This window comes from Phalacrocorax carbo, chromosome 2, assembly GCF_963921805.1.
Source record: "Phalacrocorax carbo chromosome 2, bPhaCar2.1, whole genome shotgun sequence".
Lineage (NCBI taxonomy): Eukaryota > Metazoa > Chordata > Aves > Suliformes > Phalacrocoracidae > Phalacrocorax > Phalacrocorax carbo.
Genome location: NC_087514.1, coordinates 123,007,761 through 123,028,388, shown reverse-complemented (window position 1 = coordinate 123,028,388; position 20,628 = coordinate 123,007,761). Strand labels below are relative to the sequence as shown.

The 20,628-nt window shown below is 39.6% G+C and overlaps 2 protein-coding genes across 3 annotated transcripts in view; one reads left to right on the top strand and one right to left on the bottom strand.

Annotated features, from left to right (window-relative positions):
- Nucleotides 1-20,628, top strand: part of STT3B (STT3 oligosaccharyltransferase complex catalytic subunit B) — a 476,425-nt gene that overhangs the window by 177,919 nt on the left and 277,878 nt on the right. The gene's annotated exons all lie outside the window — the stretch shown is intronic.
- The window catches only part of GADL1 (glutamate decarboxylase like 1), an 83,659-nt gene continuing 64,270 nt past the window's right edge, over nucleotides 1,240-20,628 (bottom strand). For both annotated transcript variants that reach the window (XM_064444213.1, XM_064444212.1), the window contains one exon: nucleotides 1,240-4,182. In XM_064444213.1, coding sequence (XP_064300283.1) covers nucleotides 4,009-4,182 — 174 coding nt within the window. In that variant the 3' untranslated portion in view covers nucleotides 1,240-4,008. The remainder of the gene's footprint in view (nucleotides 4,183-20,628) is intronic.

Here is a 20,628-nt window from a genome sequence, read left to right as displayed (position 1 = left end):
AGGAAGGAGGGGGCCTCACTTACAAGTGATTTTCAGGGTGAACACCCCTCACTCTCCTGTTGGAAGCCCATGGAATTAGGCAGCAGGGAAGAGAGGCTGTGCAGATTTGGTGCTGTTAAAATAGGGGACTCAAATGATCCTTTCAGCTGACCATTGGGTTGTCATAGAGCTCATGTGTGACATAATAGAAGAAAGCAGACCTAGCATTTAGTATTTCTGAACTATTCTTCTCCTCTGCCTTCAACATTTCATATCAGTTTTGTAAGCCAAATCACGCTACCCAAGGATTTAAAAATAAAAATTGTTTGAGCATGAACTAATGGTGTGATCTGTGTGTATGAGGAAAACCTCAGGCACATAACAGGTTTTTACACACTCTTACCTGACATTCTGGGAATGCAACTTTACCAGTTCTACCAGGCTTCTCTTAAAGTACATTGCTTGTCTTTTAAGGGTCAAATGATATTTGAAAATCATCTTAATGCATCATTGAAGGATACAAATGAAAATACACTTCAATTCAGTCTCACAGAAATAAAGATAAATCTGAAAGTCTAGGCACGAACCTCAAATAGACAACTGAGATGTCCTGAGTGCCAAACTGTTGGTGTTAAAATGAAAGATCCCAGTGATAGAATTCAGGGCCCAATCCAGCAAGGGTTTCCAGTGAGAGCTAGAAGCACTAAAATCATCCACGACCAGACTCTATTGATTTGTATTAATCAATCACAGGAAATCATATTCGAAGTCCTGAGACCAAGACTGTTTGTTCCAGTCATGATGATTTGTGTGAGTGATTTTGCACATGCACCCAGCACAAAATGCCCAAAGTTCTCACAAGATACACCCTCACAACTGTCTCAGAAACTAAGCTTAGAAACTGAGCTCAGAAACTGTCTCAGCATCCCTTCTGTTTAAATATTTCCTTCCTTTCCTAAAGCTCCGTATTGACAAAAGATTATTAAAAGCAGACACAAGAAATTAGAAAGATTGAAACAGCCAGTGGATCACCTTCTACACTGACTTATACCTGTACCTCATTACTTCCAGAACTTGGCTTAGCATCCTGAGAGATGGCACTTCTCAGTAACTAGGAGAGGGAGCTCACAGGCCAATCCCATCTAGCTAGAATAATAAAGAAATAAGTAAAATGGCCATTTCTGCAAAAACAATTTAATTTCTGCATTTGAAAGGAGGAGTAAGATAAATTGTGACATATTTTCATCCAAGATGTTTATTAAAGATGATACGGGCACAGCACACAGATAAACCACATCCTGAAGCAGGGTTAGACTAGGTTTCACATTTTAAAGCTGTGCTGGCAGTTTGTCATTTCTCCATATGGAGAGCTCATGCATACCTTCTTTATATATACATATATCTGCAGTTTTAGATTGACAAATGACAAACACAACCTGTATTTATAAGGGTGTCATTTACTTCACTTTTTATTAAAATCACCAGCTACAAAATGGACATTTTGTACATACTAGTCCTAAATAGGCAACTATGAGAAAATGACATTAGTCCTGAAATGAGACCATTATACTGCACACCTGGGACATGATAAGAGGTCAGCAATAATAGAAAATATACCGAGATGAGATAAGGTACTCTCATCACACCGGAAGGTTAACCTATGCCTTTGAAGAAATCAGTGTACCTGTTGATTAGAGACCTATTTTCTGCAAACGTTAAAAAAATTCCATTTTGCTCTCATTTAAAAATGTTATAGCCACTACTGCTACAGAAAGGAACTGGTTACTTCAGTCCAGCATGTGCTGTAAGTGTCAGAAGCTGGAAACAGCAATGCACTAACAACATGATGAGAAACAAGATAGTAACAGTTTTTGATAGTAGCAGTGTCACAAAACACCATGGACCAAATTCTTAGCTGACAGAAGGTGACATAGAACCCCCTGAATCAAAAATCAAGTACTCACCAAGAATCCGGACCATAATCAAAACATCCTGACACTGTATTCTGTCTTTCCTTTCAAGGTCAAAAAAGAGAAGGAGAAGGGGTAACAGTGCTATCTAACTCAAGAAGAAACAGCAAAGTCACCCGAGCATACTTGCACTCCACCCAGAGTGGCTGGGAGGCTAAATAAGCCTTATGGGCCCTGAATTTAGTTAAGAGCTTTCCAAGCTGGTATTGCCAAAAGCACAAGATAACAAATGGTAAAGTGAACGTGAACGGCAGGTATTACAGGGCAGAATCCAGGGACCACATCATTATGTTCTTTTTTATGTTCATATCAATGTGGGTTTTGTCTTAAAATCCAGTGTCTCACTATAATAGCACAAGCATATTCACTTTCAGGACACTGTTAAAGGCATCTGTCAAGTGCTGCAGGGTGACTCAAGTTCCTATCTGCTGCTCTGATTGTGTGACCTCCTTGGGTATGATGATTTTGTTAAACTTTCCATACCATAATCCTGGAGATTGGAAGTAGGAATGTCATGCAATGTTGTATCCTAGTACAATGTAAGAAATGAAAACATGAAAGCATTGCGTTTAAAGACAGCTTTCAGCAGGACAGAAAACATTACAGCAGAAAAGTTCATATTGGTCAGTGCCACCTCAAATACAGAAAAAGGAACAAACATCAAAACATTGAAGTTAAGTAGGCATTGATTACAAGGTTCAAGACACGGTTATTTCCATTAGTTTGCTGCAAGAACATCACACCAAGAAATAAATTTCCATCTTTATAAAATGGATCATTTTATAGAATAAAAACAATCAAAAGTAAACTGTAATTCTTAACACAAACATAAAGTATAGAATTTTTCAATTTAAGATTGACCAAAAATACTCAGACTAAAATCATATCTTAAAATCACAGGCAGGCTTTCACTGATCACCACCACCTTAATCTCAGTGCCAAAATATAAATTACATACTGATAACATAAGATTGAGTCATCTCAAATCTGTAGGAAAATACAGACAGTGACAAATATGTGATTTTGCTATACTCTTAATATATAGTCACCACACATAAAAAATATATATCTTTCAGGTAAATATATCTTTTGTTTCTCTGTTATAATTTTAAAGTGCATCTAAAAGGTGCTGCTGAATAAATCTTTATGCTTTAAAACAGAGGAAGGTGAACAGCAGCTCAGAAAGGATAAGTAACTCCTGTTAACAAAGAGGTAAGAAGTTCTAAGTGCTCTTCCAATATTCTCAGCTCTGCTAAAGTGGTGGCGATATTTTGGGTGGGCAACATTGGCAAACACTGACCAGGCCCAATCATTGTATTTCATAGAATCACAGAATCAGTTAGGTTGGAAGGGACCTTTGTAGGTCATCTAGTTCCACCTCTTCAAAGCATGGTCAATATTGGTTGCCTGAGGCTTTGTGCAGGCAGGTCCTGCAAACCCCCCCAGGATGGTGACTGTGCTAATGTTGTTGACTGTGCTAATGGCAGAAAACCTGGACAATCCACCTAGTTAGGGGCCTTGAGGAACGTTTCATACAAGTCCACGATGTTCAGTCTTATCAGTGTAATTACCAACCAGGCCTCTACCCTTAAACAGAAACCAAACTAAAATATTGACAGAGTATTAACTAGCATTTTAAAGCTCACTGAGCTAAATCCACTCCTAACAGTAACTTCAGAGGAGTATTGCCTGCATATATAAATGACCGGTTTGAGCTACTGTGCACAGGCACGCCGTAAATAGCTGCCCTCCCTGGGATGTAGATACCATTTTCAGAAGTGCTCCCTTCTTGAGGAAACACTTCCCAGAATGGCGGCAGCGGTGCTGCAAGCACCAGCCTGCCCCTGGGTCATTCTCAGCCTCCATCAGCAAATACTTTCCTGTGAAGGGGTGTTCTACCTGCAAAGCTCTCAACATCACTCGGTAAAATGACAGTTTCCAAACTATATGTCAAGCTTTTTACTACCTTTCACAAAACAGTTCTACAACGCTGCTGCCATTCTCTCTCCATAAATATCACGTGTGAGTGTGAGCAGGACCTGGTGCTGTGGAGCTACAGCTATAAGTCCTTAGCAAGCAGTTCGATTTCATCCAGCAAGAAGTCCATGTCTTCTCGACTAACTTGTGGGCTGATCACCACCTGACGGAAGAAGTTGACTTTGTCCTGGTGAGGCTGGTACCCAAGCATCATGCTGCCCTTCTTCATCATCCGTTCTTTAATTATAGGAGCAACCTGAAAGCAGAGACAAAAAAAGGGTTGGCATCACATCAGAGATACAGCAGATTTGGGCAAGACGTATATTTTGTGACTTATGAAGTTATTTTGAAATGTCTGAGTTTTGCACCCCTTGCCTGCCTTCACACTGCCTGCCCCAAGAAACACTGAAGCTCAGACCTGCAGGTTTAGAGGCAGATTGTGTACTGAGACCCCCAGGTTCTGGGACTCCTGGCAGAATCAGAGCAAGATCTAAAACCCTCAAAAGCCAGCTGCTTGAAGCATTCGTCTGTGACACGGGAAATCTTGGGTTAAGGTCCCCAGTCTTCCTGATTTAAATCAAAGGTTTGAACTCAGAAGAATATCAACCGTGGCTGGTAAAGGGCAGGGCTTCTCTCCTTGTGCTAACTAGGCTAAGCCTGACTACTCGCCCCTGATGGCCCTTCTCCACATCTGCAAAGTAGCTGTCTCCCTAGAGGACACTCTCCATTGAATCTTTGTGAAACTTCGGCTGCCAAAGTAGTCAGTGTGATGCAATATTAAGGCACGAGGCCTGATTCTGGAGCTTAAGATTTCGTCTCTTAGATCTAAGGTGTAATTAGCATCTGAGTACACTCCTCTTGTGTTGAACGGGATGAAATCTCATAGGTATCTCACTGCAGAATAAATAAGCATGACTAAGATTGGCAGAGTCAGGTCCTTATAGCTGAACACTTGATCTCATTCCAGCGTAATTGTCCAATTAATCTTGTGCTTAACTTTAAGCATGTGAGGAGTTCTGTGTTCTCATGCTTGAAATCAGTCATTGGCTTAAACACATTGCTGGATTAAGTACTCTATTCTTGGAAGACAGAATTCAACATAAGTATTTTGACAGAAGCAGTATTTTTAAAAATGTGTCGCATTTTAATATATTTCTAATAACACTAATGTATTTTAGCACAGTGCATTCCTTTTCTTCTTTTTATGACAGTTTGACTTTGAACTAAGCAAATAGGTGTATGACCTAACCTTGGTTTCTGCATTAATTTATTTCAGCACTAGAAGTTACTGCCAGAAACTACCACCTGATCTGCAAAAGAAAAATGATGATGCCAACTTTGCCTTAATAGCTTTATTTTTACATGGCACATTTTAGTAGGCAAGTCCCATACAGTTTGCTTAGATAGAAACAGCTACGGTTTTCAACACTAACAGCCTAGCTTTCCCATATTTGTTTAGTGGTACATCTAAATTACCATTGTTTCAAGATGTATATTGAATTCAGAAGAGGACTGTTTATGATTCTGACTTAATTTGCCTCTCTGATTTTGGTTTATCGTCATGACAAAGCTACATGGCTTATTTAGTGTTTGTTTTTTAAACTATGAGAGTGATAGAGTCAGAATTCTAATTAAAGTCCGGAGTGTGACATCAGTATGAATTATGCACATAAAAGCAATGAATATCCTTTCAGAATGCAATGTGCAATCAGAATTTTGGGGTTTTGCATATTGCTGCAAGCAAAAAATGATAAATAAGTTGTGAAAATGATTCCGATAAACATTTGGGAAACAATAAGATAACAATGAGGACAGGAACACTTAGAATTACAACAGAAATGTTAAGAGGCATACTGTGATACCTTCAGTCACATTCAATAGCACCTTTTTCCATAAAATCCATAAAATCTAATGTGGAGCTCCAGGTGTGCCTCCTCTGTAAAAATCCTAATGAAAGCTACCAATGAAAACACAGTTCTGCTGTGTATCTGCAATGCGTACATCATTTAGAAATAGAAGTAATCAAATATATCCCTATAACATCCCCCACCTGGGTTTCTGTCTGCCTAGCAAATGATTCAAGGATTTCTCCATTTGCTTGCTTTATAGCTCAAAATTACATCAGACTAACCTCATTTAGTCCATATTCAATAAAAAAACAAACAAACAAAAAAATATAACTACAAAACACTGGCGTTCTGCTCGGATATTGATGATAGCTATTTTGCATGAGACAGTCTTCTTCACCCTGAAAAGTATGTTACTCAGCAAACGATCCTCTCTGCTTCAGACCAAATATTCCAAACTGCATCCTAACGCATTGCTGAATGCAGTGCTGTGCAGTGCAAACACCTAGGCAAAATCTGGGCCTTATAATTGTTCTTGCACAATTTGCCAGTGGTGGAGTCAAATGGGAAGACTCTTGGTTGGGAACACTCCTGGTTAGGCGCACTAGTGAGTAGGCCTGCAACACACGTTCTCTTAAACAGTAAATAACTGGCATGATAAAACCTCTCCTACTTCTCTTACAGTTTGCATGTGTTGAACAATTTAACAGTACACAAGGCTATTAAGAGCTCTACTTTTCCATTTTTATTCACACCAGCTATAAGCTGAGATAGCAATGGCACTATAACAATGCTCGGAAGACATCGTGCCCAGAAGGCATTGTGCTGGGCACAGTATACACGCCGAAAAGAAAAAATTCCTCCACCCCTGTACTTGACAAGAACCCCCAAGCATCTTCTGCTCATAGAATAGAGACACTACAAGTGTAAGAGGAGAAGAAAATTCTTCTTACTATACTTTCTCAAGCTCTTCTTTAAGATTCAAATCCCTATGGCAACTTTTAGCCTTTATCGATGTTCCATCAGAGTTATTTCGTCTTTTGTATCACACTATTGATTCTCTTCATCTCAACAACCAGTGCTCCACAATCCATCATACCAAAATGCGCAGTAGTACAAATGGAGACTACGAAAGCAAAAACATTTAGAGCTTCAGTAATTTGAGGACTGTAAATATACTGCATTTCAGTAGGTCTACTCTCATGGAAAGAAAAGGTAGAAAAATTTCACTTTTATTATCTCATTTATTATCTCATTCATCCTCCATGCTAATGAAGTTGTCCTCTTAATCTGGAGTGGATCCATCCCTTTTTGAAGGCAAACCAAACACTTCTTTGAAACAAAGAAAACAAAACATAAAACTGTCCTATGGGCTTTTGACAGGATTATTTTCGGAAAGATTTTCCATCAAGTATTTTGCATGTTCTGTTTGCTAACATGATGCAGTCAGTGTAACAAAACTATCAGGGATCCTATTCACAGAAAGCAGTAAGGAACAGAATATGTGCACAAGAGCTTAAGTACATGCCTCACGAAAAAACTATTAAATGATACATGCATGCTAGGGCTTGGGCTTGAGGAGCACGGGGTATAATTGTTAACTGGAAGTAAAGGCAACTACCACTTTGCAGCAGAAAAATTAGACCTATAAGGAACTAATTGCCTAGTGAGGAGGTCAATGAGTTTAAATCCCACTGAAGTCAATGAGACCTGAGGATGCTCAAATAGTAGAAAGAACTGCTCAGCCCCATTCAGGATAGGCTCCTCGAAAAGCAATTTAGTGAGAATGAGATTGCTTCACCAGTCCAATTATTTCACTATGGAACTTACTTCAAATTGTAAATCTAATTCTTTATGTGGCCCATCAGTGGAGCAGTCTCAGAATTTTAAGTGTAATATATCCTTAAACCGAAGTCCTTTTCTCTCCTTTGCTCCCTTCACCTCTTCCTTCCCACCACTGGCCTCCTCTTTCAATCCATCCTGGAGATTATTCTTTCAAATGCTCACTACAGCAGCCTATTAGCTATCAGACATGTCCTTCTTCCACCTAGGAAGGTGGGGAGGAGGTGCAGTGCATGGAAGGCCATCCTGCAGCAGAGCTGCTCATACGTGCAACCAAAGGCCCAGAAAACTGCTTTGCCTGAGGACTGATCAGTGCATCATTCTCCCTGTGCAGACCTACAGAGAGGCTGTAACATCTTGTGCTTCCCTTACTATTAATAGCAGAGTTTTTTAAACTAGAACAAAAATGACATAGTAGTTTATCTCCTTCTCCATCTACCTGGGTGACAGGATAATCACATTTCCCACTCTCAGCCAGCACTCAGCCACACTGCAGACAACAGAAAGTTTTAGCCCTAAAGTTTAAGCTGTTTCTATCAAGACTCCAGAACACAGCTGACCATCATACATATTCACGTGGAAGATGCCAGTGTTCCTTCCCAGCACATACCACACACAGAGCAGTGTGATAAGCAGCCAGGAGCAGCTTGGACACTACAGCTGAAGTATCTAGTGCACCAGGAGGACCAGGAAAGCAATGTATCTCCCTCTCCATATCTCAAGTATCCTTGAGAAGAGTGGTTCTGCACAACCATACCACAGGGGAATACATTAAAACCCACTGTGTTCCCCCTAATTGGCTCATCAATGGCATTCAACGCAAGTTTCTCCAATGCTTCAAGGATTTCCACCAACCTCAGGCCGTGACTGCGTGACACACTTCAGTAACCACCATTAAAGGCTGACTCATTGATAGAGTTGAGCACATTCTCAACAGGAGACGCATGTATCTAATGTCTCCAGGAATTACTCCCAAGTTTGGACACTTAAAATCCTTTCAGAGGACTTGATGAAACACCTATTTGAGATAATGTCATCTTCTTCCAGCTAGAGCAAGGCCTCTGAAAGCATTCTCAGAGTGGTTGAGCTATGTAAGCCTGGTTCTTAAGCTAAGAACAATTTCCTAACACATGAGTTTCTTGTGTAAAGGGAAATCTCCAGAGCAGCTCTGTTGAACAGGTGATGTTCCCACCCCATTAGTCACAACACAGTATTACAGTAATATTAATACGATATTACAGTATTAATACAGTACTACTGTATTAATACTGTAATAATATAGTATTACAGTGAGTACTGTAGTTCACAGTACACAGTGAATTACATTCACTGTAAGCTGCCTCCTGTTGAAGAGTATGGACATTTGTAATTAAAATTGGTTTGTAAAAGTTTTTTCTAACAACGACAACAGCAAATCATAATAAGATAAGGAGGTGCCTAGCTTTTTCAAATCACAAAATCCCATTAACTTTTAAAATACATACCCCCTATTTCCAGCTTATAGTTCAAGTCCTATATTTAGTCCAAAATAACTGATGCTTTCTGGTGACAAGAGGCAGAAAAGAGTAATGTAGCTCTTTTGTTCATATGACATAAATCCACTGATCCCTCAGCCCCAACTGCACTAATGCTGCTGGGTATGGATAGCCAAGTAAGTTGTCCTAAGGAGAAGCAGAATTTCCCAACAAATATGCTACCTTCTTGTTTCTAAATAGAGAAATAAGCACCTACTGGTTTTAATTAGCCCCTTATTTTTCTGCTCTAATGTTGTCTCTGACAATTGCAATTAACAGATATGCTGAAAGTGCAAGAAAGCTCAGGCTGAACAACTGCAGAATACCTTGCTGATAATGGAAGACTCTGTTCAACCTCAGTTATGAATTTCTTTCTCAATGCCCTCCCTTAATCTGAAAAGGATCTCATTTTAGACCTAATCAAACTGTCCCATCACAAATGATTTTCTATGCCTCTAAGACTGTATCTCTGTTACCTGAATGTTCCTTGTACTGCTGCCATTCTCACAGACTCTAGACATATTAGTCTAGTGATACAAGATGTTGACATATCACAACAGCTTTTCCAAACTGTAGGCTAGAGGCTACACTCTTTAAAAGCAGTAGTCTTTAAATTTTGTATTTAAACACTAAGGCAACAGGTATGAGTTGTAAATTGATAACAGCGCTGGGTAAAAATAGACCGCTAAGCAATGAATTTACAAAAATATTTCGCTTCAGGAGAAAAAAAAATTTTGAATTTGACAAATAGCCCAAGTGAAAAGATAGCATTAGCCAGAAAAATAAAGAAACCAGAAAGGCCTAAAGGTTTTCTACATTTTTAAATGAAAAATATTTTGAGTATTTCTTCCAAAACACTGTTTTCAATTAAAACTTTAATTCAGTTAGAAATTGACCCATTTTTATTGCAGCGAGTACAAAAGGACTGAGGAAACCGAAACTAAGTCAATTGCTGTATTTTAGCTTGTCTGAAAACAAAAATTCTTTCTGGTCAACTAAAACCAAGAACTGCCTCCAGTTTCTTAATTCAATGGCCAAACCAAAAAATCCATTATTTGTACAACCATAAATACGTGAGATCAAAAGTGCTGACACTGCTTAACTGAACCATCTGTAGAATTTTTGGCCCCTGGAAAAGACAGAAAGTATGAGAAAATTCATGGGACTGCCTGGTCTGTCGGCAAAATTTGGCTGGAAATCTCCTGTGAACAGCTTCAAGTAGTGTGGATGACTCTAAACGTGCTGGTCCAGCAAGTGCTACAAAGTCAGAATGCCTATAAAAACTGGTGTTAATACTGGCAACTGCTATCAGAAACATTTTTTCCAAATCTTTTGGACAGTTCCCAGGTCACTGAGCATCTATGCAACATAAAGCTGAAGAGCTATTCCAGCTGCTGGCAGCAGCGACTCCCACTCACTGGACCCCATTCTGCTCCTCCTGAAATTAATTTTAAAATAGCCAGGGACTTCAATGGAAGCAGAATGCAATTATCTGAATTTCCTCCTTATGTGTCTGCTTCAGGTGGCAGTTTGCAAACAGCCTTCAGCTTTTACTAGAGAAAGCCACACTTGCAGTAAATCAATAACCTTTCTAGGGATCCACAAAAGCAGGCTAGACAGTGTTGGAAGGACAGGAGCATATTAGCAGCTTAAACTATTTCTTTTCCTCAAATACAGCCTCGATGAAACTTTCTGAGGTACTGAATACTGCACGAGAAATTGGCTGAAGATTTGTAGCTAGAAGACCAAAAAAAAGTTGCCCTTTTGACAAAATGGAAAGATCACATTCTCATGATTTCACAAAAATGGAAAACACATTTTGTGTTCTTGCCTCAATTATTCCTTGCAATGGAAGACAAGTTTATACAGAACAGTCTTTCTCATCTGACCGCAAAAATCTATTTTGGCTACCCCAGAAGGGGCAAATTTTCATATGGGAGTTCATGATCGTTACTTAAAAGGCAACTTATTGGCTATTCAAAGTCTGACAAGTAATGCTTCCTGCAAGAAATGACCAGTTTGGATTAATGTATAATAAGGAAACAACTATTGTACAGCAATTGCCACCAAAAAAGTAAAAAAAAAAAAATTATTTCAGTGGATCTTCACAATATTGTTTCATATCTTGCTCAAATGATAGCACAGTGGTTGAAGTACTGGATACAGCTCAACGAATAGGATTGGTCCCTAACCCTGCCAGAGGCTGTTTGGACAAATCACTCCATCTCTTTTGGGTAACAGGTTTCTTTTCCCCTTCAGGGCAGTGAAGTCTCTGTGTGTTCATACATCTTTTCTAATCGGCCCTGACACTTCGTGGGTGCTCTGTACACTACTATGATATATATTAAATAATTTCTGTGCCAAATAGGTCTCTCAAACATCTGTCACAGCATATCTGCTACATTTCCCAGTGTGACTGCAGAAGATAACTTCAATATCAATGGTACCAGTCAGTATTAAGTAAGAAGAGTAGCTGGCATTTTAATATCAATCATTGGATGCAACATAAGTGAACAAAACACTTTCCTTTGTTGGTTGTAATCACAAAACTAGCTAAATACTATAAATATTTGGACGTAATAGTGCTTTCAACATATTATAACACTGAGAAAGTATATCCTCCACTGTTAAATATCTTTTCTTGCCTTGTGCTGCAACATCAGTTGCTGGCTTTAACGCAACAGGCTTTTTCCCTTTTGGTGATAATTAAAAACAAACTCAGACCATTTGTCAGCTGTCACCCCAACTGGGACAATCGAAATACCAAATATTTGCACACCCAATCACAGCTTTGTTCCTGTAGCCAAGGCACTCTGTAAAACCCAAACATGTTTTTCTTTTGTCTAGAATTTGTTCTGGGCCCACATCCCTAAACCACTAATAAATTATTGCCGTACACTATTGCGCCAGTGTTCCCCTTGTGCCACACCAGGCAACAAAAGGAGAAATAAGCGCATTTGTCAAAATAGCAGTAACCACTTCCACATTCTCTGAGCAACTAACATATCAAAGGAGAACAGATGCTGCTGTATTTTTGTCCCAGTACTGACATCCTCCGTGCACCTTCAACTCAGGGTTGTGCAGTGTGTCTACGCTATCATATTTTTCACGTCATCTTCTCACCCATTGCTTTTTGCCAGAAGACACATTAATGAACCCCACAAATCACTGAAAATGACCTGACTAATAGGAGATGGCAGACTGGCTTCGGGTTTTGATTGCCTTAAATGACTTCTTTAGCCGGTCATTTATGCAACAAAAAATAGCCTTCAGACATAGGCTTTTACTCTAATGGTATTTGCCTCTGAGAAGGAGCCAGAACAGACAGCACCCAGAACAGAATTGGCACCTAAAGATGTTTGTGTATGTTTTTACTTACAGCTAAAATATATGTTGGTGAACACATGGTTTTCCAGGTGCTCAGTCCTGTGTCTTCTTCTATCTGAGCACATGCGGCTTTTCAAGACAATTCACATGGTTTTCTTCTTATTTTTCTTTGTTTTACCAAGGTCTTATTAATAAGCCATGTGGAAAGTGTAGGCACTAAGAAAACTCCAAAGGCTAGCACACAACACTATGAATCCAATGCTGTGATCTGTTTAAACAGGAGTTGAGCAGTACTGGTTTTATAAAAACAATTCTTTTAAAAGCTTTCATAGCATACATGAGGTTACTGTGCAACATTTGTTATGTTCCCATTTTAGTCACTAGGTTTTTCAGTCTTTCAACCATGCCAAAGACATGCTCCAGTTCTCCATCCAGGATAAAAGGGTAGCTTGTTGTCTTGAAAGCAAGAGTAACTAACAAAAAAAAACCCCTTTTTAGTTTGTATGCATAGGGATGAGCTTCTGTTCTACTCTATTGGGAGAAAAAAGAAATCGCAGTGCAACGTGAATGTCTGGGGCTGGGAGGAGCACTTTACAATAGAAAGATTACATTATACCGTGACACAAGTTCAAAAACTCAACATGCTTCTGGTGTAGAAAAAGGAATGTCACTTCAGAAACTTGGAATGATTCCCAACTGTTAAGATCTTATTTACTGCTTGCACAAGTCAGCTTCTGGCATAAGGTATCAGGACCTTCTGCGTTTGCATTACAGTAAGGAATAAAGAACTGTAATGCATCTTTGTTCATATTCTTTAACCAGATCTAAAGAACTGTATTACAACAAAACTAGATATCCTTTTTTTTTCTCCTTTAAAAACATCATAATGACCTTCTCAGAGGCTGCTTACATTCTTTTGGGGTGGATGAGGGGACGTTGTCTACCATGACCCAGACTGCTACCACAAAAGCAATGCTGCTGTTTGATCTGATCATCCAGATTAACAAAGAAAATTATCCCCTTTCCCCCTCCACCCAGTGAATTATAGGACCAATAACTGTCAGTTATTAGAATTGTTTTGCCTACCTGAGACTCATTTATTTAAATCCCAATCTGGACATGAAATAAAGGCCATCAAAACCTACCACATGGAGCCCTGTCGAAGTCAACAACACTTTCTTCATGTACATCTTGTCCCAGAACATTGTCCATTCCAGCTCAGCCTTCCTCCTCTCCTCATCTCCAGTGAGCATATTTTCCTTTTCTTTTTTAATCCATAACTTAAATGCAACATATGTTACAAACCTCTGTGCTTAAACACATGGACAATCATGAAACTGAAAGAACAAAACAGGATCCCTAGGGTTCAAAATCCACAAATTTTCTTGTAGTCTGAAAGTGTGGATATTGAAGGAAAAACAATTATTTGCACCTACAAGTATTTGCAAACTGAAGAACCAAAATATAGGTAATTATGATTAATAAAAGCCTTAGCTAAAAGCAACTAGACTGCAGCCAATCCCTAGATAATTTGGGGGCAGTTGGAGGGGTAAAGGCACACTGGTCTCAAAATTTAGCATCCCTTTTGCAAAGATTTGTAACAATATACTTACCTCAAAAGGAATACATGGAATAAAATTTTGCTAACCTCAGGCCTACCCTACACCCCTATAGATATGGCTTAGCATGCAGAGGCACAGATTAAACCTTCTAATCCTGTACACCCAATTGCTTTGAGAAACTTATTCTTTCACCAGTCTGACCAGATACGCACTCCGGACCATGGCAAAAGCCACAATTTCCCTTAGTGCCGCAGCTAACTATAAATCACACCAAAAAGGTAAAAATTGTACAAGTAGAAGCAAAGGACTAGCAAGGTGAAAAAAGGTGAAAACTTGCATGTTTTTGTCAAGCTTCCACACCAGCATATATATTTTTACTAGAGAGAGACAGAGCACATGCAAAAACAATCTTTTGACCTTTGAAAGAAGTTACAATCTACTATATAAAACTCATCTACTAAAGTCTGCTTGATTTTACTTCCTTTACTAGAAAGGTTCCACAGAATTCAATAAATATAAACAATCTTCCTACAAAATTTAGGAAGTCTCCAATCGATCAGTGGCTCAGGAAAAAATTCTCTACATTAATCAACATTCACCTACAGAAGTCTGCCACTGAAGCTGCTGGGAGTTTTATAGCTGAATTCACCTGCAGTAGAGTTAGACTAACACGTTTCCTTATAACTCTAATAAATTTGAAAGGAGGGTCTAAATATCTGCTGAATAGATATCAGTCTCAAGTATTTTCTACTGCTTTTAGAGGAACTCTTCTCAGTTACAAGAAATTTTGCAAGACCTGTAGATATTTCTGACTGTACTGACCCCTTTGGAGAGTAACAAGAAATTCCTCCCTTGTAGACATTAAAAGGAAACATATCCCATCTCAATCTTCTCGAGACGCCTACAGTTAGGAAGGAATCCTTGCTTAAATATCTGCAGCACAAAAAGAAATCTGAAGTCCTAGAGAAAACTTTGTGTCTCAGAACACATGAAGGAACAGGATTTCCTCCCACCCACCCCTACAAATATTTCTGACACCACTCACAACATTACACAAAATATAAAGACTGCTTAAGTGAGCAGACGACGCAAGCTACGCACTTTTTCTGTGGCATTACTATTAATTGATTTTTTCTGAACATTTCTGAAATTTCTACTTCTCAAGCAACAGTAAGGAAGGGCAGTTATACGTGAAGGATGGACAAAGAGTTTAGGCCCTAACCCTCTTTTCTTCTGTTTGCAAATTCAATACTTTCATGCAACTTCTTAAGGAAGTGTTTGACACAGCAGGAGGGAAGTGCAGCTCCCCTCTCCCCCTACTGAAGTTGGTGATAGGGAACAGAAGAGTGCAAATGTTATAAGTAGATACTCATTTAAGTTGAGGCAAGCTTAAAATTTATTGACCTGAGAGCAAGAGGTCAATATTTATTCAGAGAATAATAAATCTTGATACTTGGTTCTAACAGATGTTAATCCAATGTATTATTAAATCCTTCACATTAAAGCTAATTAGATTGTGTGTCCTCGTGAGCCTTGTTGCCAATAGTCATTAGTATTGCATGGGTCATAATTACGGTGCTTTGATAATTAAATCATATAATTTTCAATAAAGTTAAATATCTGGGGGTAGAAACACTTGTTTTTCTCTACGATGACTATATTATTGTACATTTCATTGGGTTCTTCCTTCATGCTGCTGTAGACCTTCCTTCCGTTCTTTCGCCAGGACCAGCACAGCTAAGGAATCAAAAGCTCTGTTTGAGCTACACCATTTTTTAAACTTCCTCATTTGTCTTAAAAAAAAATGATACTCCTAAAGCCACATCCATCTACTGCTCATGTACTAGGCAGGTAAGGAGCAGAGACACAAATCAATAAGTAGCTGCTGTCGGGGAAAAGAAAAAGGGAAAAGAAAAAGGAGTCATAGTCCCAAGTATAAGTGAAAAAATCCCCCTATTTTTGATTTTCACAGTGCTTTCCATCCTCACATTTCAATGTTCTTCATAGATAAGAGGAAAAATTATAAACTCCATCTTTAATCTCTGGAAGGAACTGAGGCATCCAGGAAGGAAATAATCACCAAGATCTTAATCACAATCCTATGCCAAAACCAGACATCACTCAGGTACATTAGTGAGTTAGTGAGCAGGACAGGGTATTTTAGTGCAACTTTGTCTTGCAGATACTCTTGCAGAATACACACAAACTCACCACCATGTGGGTCAAAGTGGTTTCCTTCTGAAGGAACCACAGCTGAACTCAGGCATCAGGGTGCAATGCAGAGTGCCCCACCTGCAGTGCAGCTGACAGCTCCTCTGGTGGTTGGCGCTCCATGCGCTCACAGCACACACCTACGGCTGGTGACTGGTGTGAGGACATGAGGGACCACAGAAAATCAAATCCTGGTCGTTCTGTAGTCTTTATACCACACACATCAGTAATACAGACCACAGTTCCCAAGCTTCAGCTCTGTACATAGACTTACATTGATCCTTGACAGTATTTTTCCATCAGGACCTGCATTGTTTACAGACGGTAGTTGCTTATTTCTGTAAGAGTCTCACACGTAAGGGGAGTAATAGCTTGAGAGGAAGTGTTAAGTGCATTGAACCGTACATCATGTGTTACCCAGAGACATAGCCTCCAGCACTGAAGGTAAAATGTGGAAAGTAGGAGTCAACTGCCATCACTTTAGCAGTCTAAAAATAGGACATCTAGCCTAAGCTAGTCATCTAGTCTTTGCCTTTAATTAACAGAGGAAATTAAGCACTTCCAGAGAGTGATCCACCTCATCCTATAGTGGGCAGCTGAGATGGATGGGCTCAATTTGAAAAAGCTTCTCTCCTCCTCCATGGGCTTCAGTGGAAGACCTCTGCCTAAGTTTTAGATGGGTAAAGCAAGGTAAGATGGAGTTTATGCAGACAGTTTTTCTCACAATAAAGATATCTAAAATCCACATTCCTCTGCCGTTTCTAGCCCATGGAACTGCTGGATAGGCCCCAGAGCTGCAGTGGTCACAGTGCAGAGGGAAGATATCCAGAGTACAAGCAGAATCAGTGAAACCAAGTGCTGCTCTGGTGACTAACATGGTAGCTGTGCGATAGGTGATGTGACCAAAAGCTAACCACAGCGAACACAAAGACACAGCAAAGATTAGATAACAACAGGCAGAGGAACCCTAGTAACCTGATCAGTGAAAATGGAGCATATCACAATGACTGCTCCTCTGATTATCAAACGAAGACACTTGCCCCTGTTGTGAAACCCGCAAAGAGAAATAAATGAAAACTCTCACAGGAACGCCACGCCAGGGGTACAAAGCAAAAAAAAAAAAAAAAAAATACTGAGACTGTAGAAACTGTATCATGGGATGCTCAGGTGAAGGAGCAAAAGTATGGACAGAGAGAGGTCAAGGTGGATTGGGGAGAAACAAGTGTGGGGAAAATAGATGGAAGAAGATGATAAACAGGGCAGTCAGATACAAAGAGACCACTGGTCAGTACACTCACCTAGCTGATCCCTGCACTTGATCACAGCAAACTATCCTATATTTCTTCTTTCACTAGTGAACTTCAAGACAGATGAGCCAGCTAGCAGGATAAGAGGTCTGAGTGGTTTGCAGACCAAGTGCCAGCAGCAGGATAGACAAAGTGTCCAAGACTAGCTACCAGAGACACCATAATGTGCATATATTTACCCCTCAAGATTTCAGTCCTTATCAGCTGAAGAGAACTGGGTGGTTCATACTGTTCATATGTGTATGACCATTATATGTGTTTATGAGGGCACCAGTAAAGACACTGCTGTCTGTGGTGATCTGTGTAGCCAGCTCTGTGTATATTATGTATTTTGTATGTGTGTATATGCACGTGTGCACATGTGAACCTATTACGTGTAGTCACTGGACCTGGGGACAGGGAACCACAGTGGCCTTGTATCTATTGGGCTGTAAAAGAAGGAAGTCCCCTGGGTCCCAAGGACACCTGAACTCAGCCATCTTCTGACATTGTACTGAATTGCCACTGCTTTGAAGTCTTTTCGGTGGTTGACAATTTTCACCGAAATTGTGGGGATGTGTGCTTTGAATCATTTTCTGTACATAAGAACTCATTTGCCTTTGATCCCAGGAGCATCCCATTGGTCCCACACATGCATACTGATCATTAGACAATTTTGCTTTCAGGGTGGAGGTTCATCTGGCTTCATCTGACATGAACTTGAAATGGAACTTCAGACTAGGATTAAATCCACAGATGTTTTTACCTCATTATCCTATTATATGTTAGGTTCTCTGAGCTCAGAAACTTAAAATGCACAGAATGAGACAATGTGAGGCTTGTAGTTCTGATTCTGTTTGAGGAAGAGCCATCTTTAACTAAGAACATTTGTGAGAATACGTGCTAACACCATAATAAGGGCACGCCTTTTCTCTCTTGACGCTACTTCCTTCCATACGTTCGGAGCCAGTTTTTATAAATTTAGTGCATACAAATCGCTTTGGTGCACTGCTGCCAAGCTGGCTATGTGTTCATATACGGATCCATTTTTCATGTACACACAGATTATTTGCATGCATGTATTATATGCATGCAAGTGTATACGTGCAGCTGTGTAGGACCAATTTAGAACAAAAGTCAGACTTGCAGTGGACTCCTCCAAAAAAAACCAAAGACAAAAAACAAACCAAAGGAAAAATTCCATCTAGTACGTGGCACAACCTCCATCTCTCCAACGTGCTGCAAAGCAATTCACTTTCCACATCTAGCATGCCTACAGGCTACTGCCCTCCTACAAGCTTCAGACTGTTGTTATTTTACTTCCCTCAGATGATTCTCATTATAAATGGGCTGAGTGCTGAGTTAAAAAGTCAGTGTATGAATCATATCACCAACTCAGTTGTCTGGAATCTTGCTTTTCCATGCATTTCCTCATTGCTACATGGATCACCAGTGTAAAACATGTTGTAGCTGCATCAAATTTCCTTTTGCTCTTTTAACCCTACAATTGCCTGTGAGCAGATACTTATTGTTATCCAGCTTCCTAACCACTGATGATTTGTGCCTTTACTGCCTGCCTCATAGAAGTCACGAAGAGTTATAAGTATTTAACTTGAGGTTATTGCCCAAGGGGGGAACCTCTTTTTCCAGCTTCTGGGATAAGGCCTCAGAATTGAGTGTCTGTGTTCTGCTCAGGAAGGAAAAAAGAGGGGACTGTCAATTTAAGCCTAATTTAAGCTACACCATTGCTCCATGCACCATAGGGTCTCCTCCATCTTTCCACACGTGAAGGTGGCTCCACAGCACCAGTATCTTTTGCCATAGCCACCTCCTGTGAGACCACTGGAGCAGCAAAAGCGCTGGTTCCACCAGCTTTTAACCCTGCCAGAGGAAGAATTTATGCACAGGAGTGGCTCAGAGCACTAGTACCAAGACAGGCTTCTGCTGCCTTACTTACAGATGTACACAGAGGACAAAAAAAGGCTCCTAGCTATTAAGACTTTCTATTTACACAACACCCTCTTTCTTCCAGCTGTTTATTTGAACTACACTATTAGCCCATAATGGCTATCGTACAGCCCTGTGTGTTGTACATTCCCCTTCTGCTAACTCAACTTTGCACCTTGAACATTTTCTACCTACCATCGCTCTACACAGTATTGTACTAGCTTTCCCCATATCCCTAAATCTGTCTAAATCCATCTATCAGCATCCATTCCTGAAAATTATACTTTGATTTTTTATTAAAGGGAATATTTTTGACTGAATTCAGTGGAATTCATTTTTCCAGTTATAGAGTCCAAAATACATCTTGCAATCTTTCCCTTTGAAGGCAGTAGTATGCCCAAGGTACAGGATTAGAGAAGCTTTTATAAATTCAGGGTGGACAGTAGGAAAATGGTTTCTCCTTGGTTTGTTTTTAATCTTATAAAAATCTGTAATCATGTTTTCAGAGTAGTACTCCCCCTTCTCCATTACCACTTTGTACTAACCACCAGTTATCAATTTCTATATTCAGAGACTGGGTTTCAGTCCATAAGAACTATTTTAAGAACTGGTGTATTTAAATTTCTGTATTGTGGAAACAACACCAATCCCATCTTGAAGTTATGGGATATTTTATGAATGTTTGCTGCTCACACATTTATCAAACAACTGATTCTGACAGGATATATGAATTTAGCAGTGCCACTAAACACTTTCATTTCTACCTTAATCTTTAAGAAGATTCTGCTAAATAGATTAATCATTCAGGGGCACAGAGAAAAGTTTAAAATCTTGGCAGGAAAAAGGGTCTGCCTCACGTGCTTTCATTTTCCACTGTTAACTGTGACTTCGGTAAGCAGAGGAGAGCATGCAACTTGGGCTGCTTTTGATCACCATCTAGTGCATGAATTAAGGAACTGCACAAATTTAAGAAGTGACCTCCCTATTTAAAGTTAAGCAGCAGTAGGATTAACAGTTCTTTTCATCATTTTAGAAGACCTCAGATAGGCTTAGTGAACTTGAAATAGCAGGAATTTCCAGATGCCCCTAGCTGCCTGATGAGACAGATGTTTCATAACGACACCGTTTTCTACTAGTGCTGTGACTGTGATGGTGTAGGGATGTAA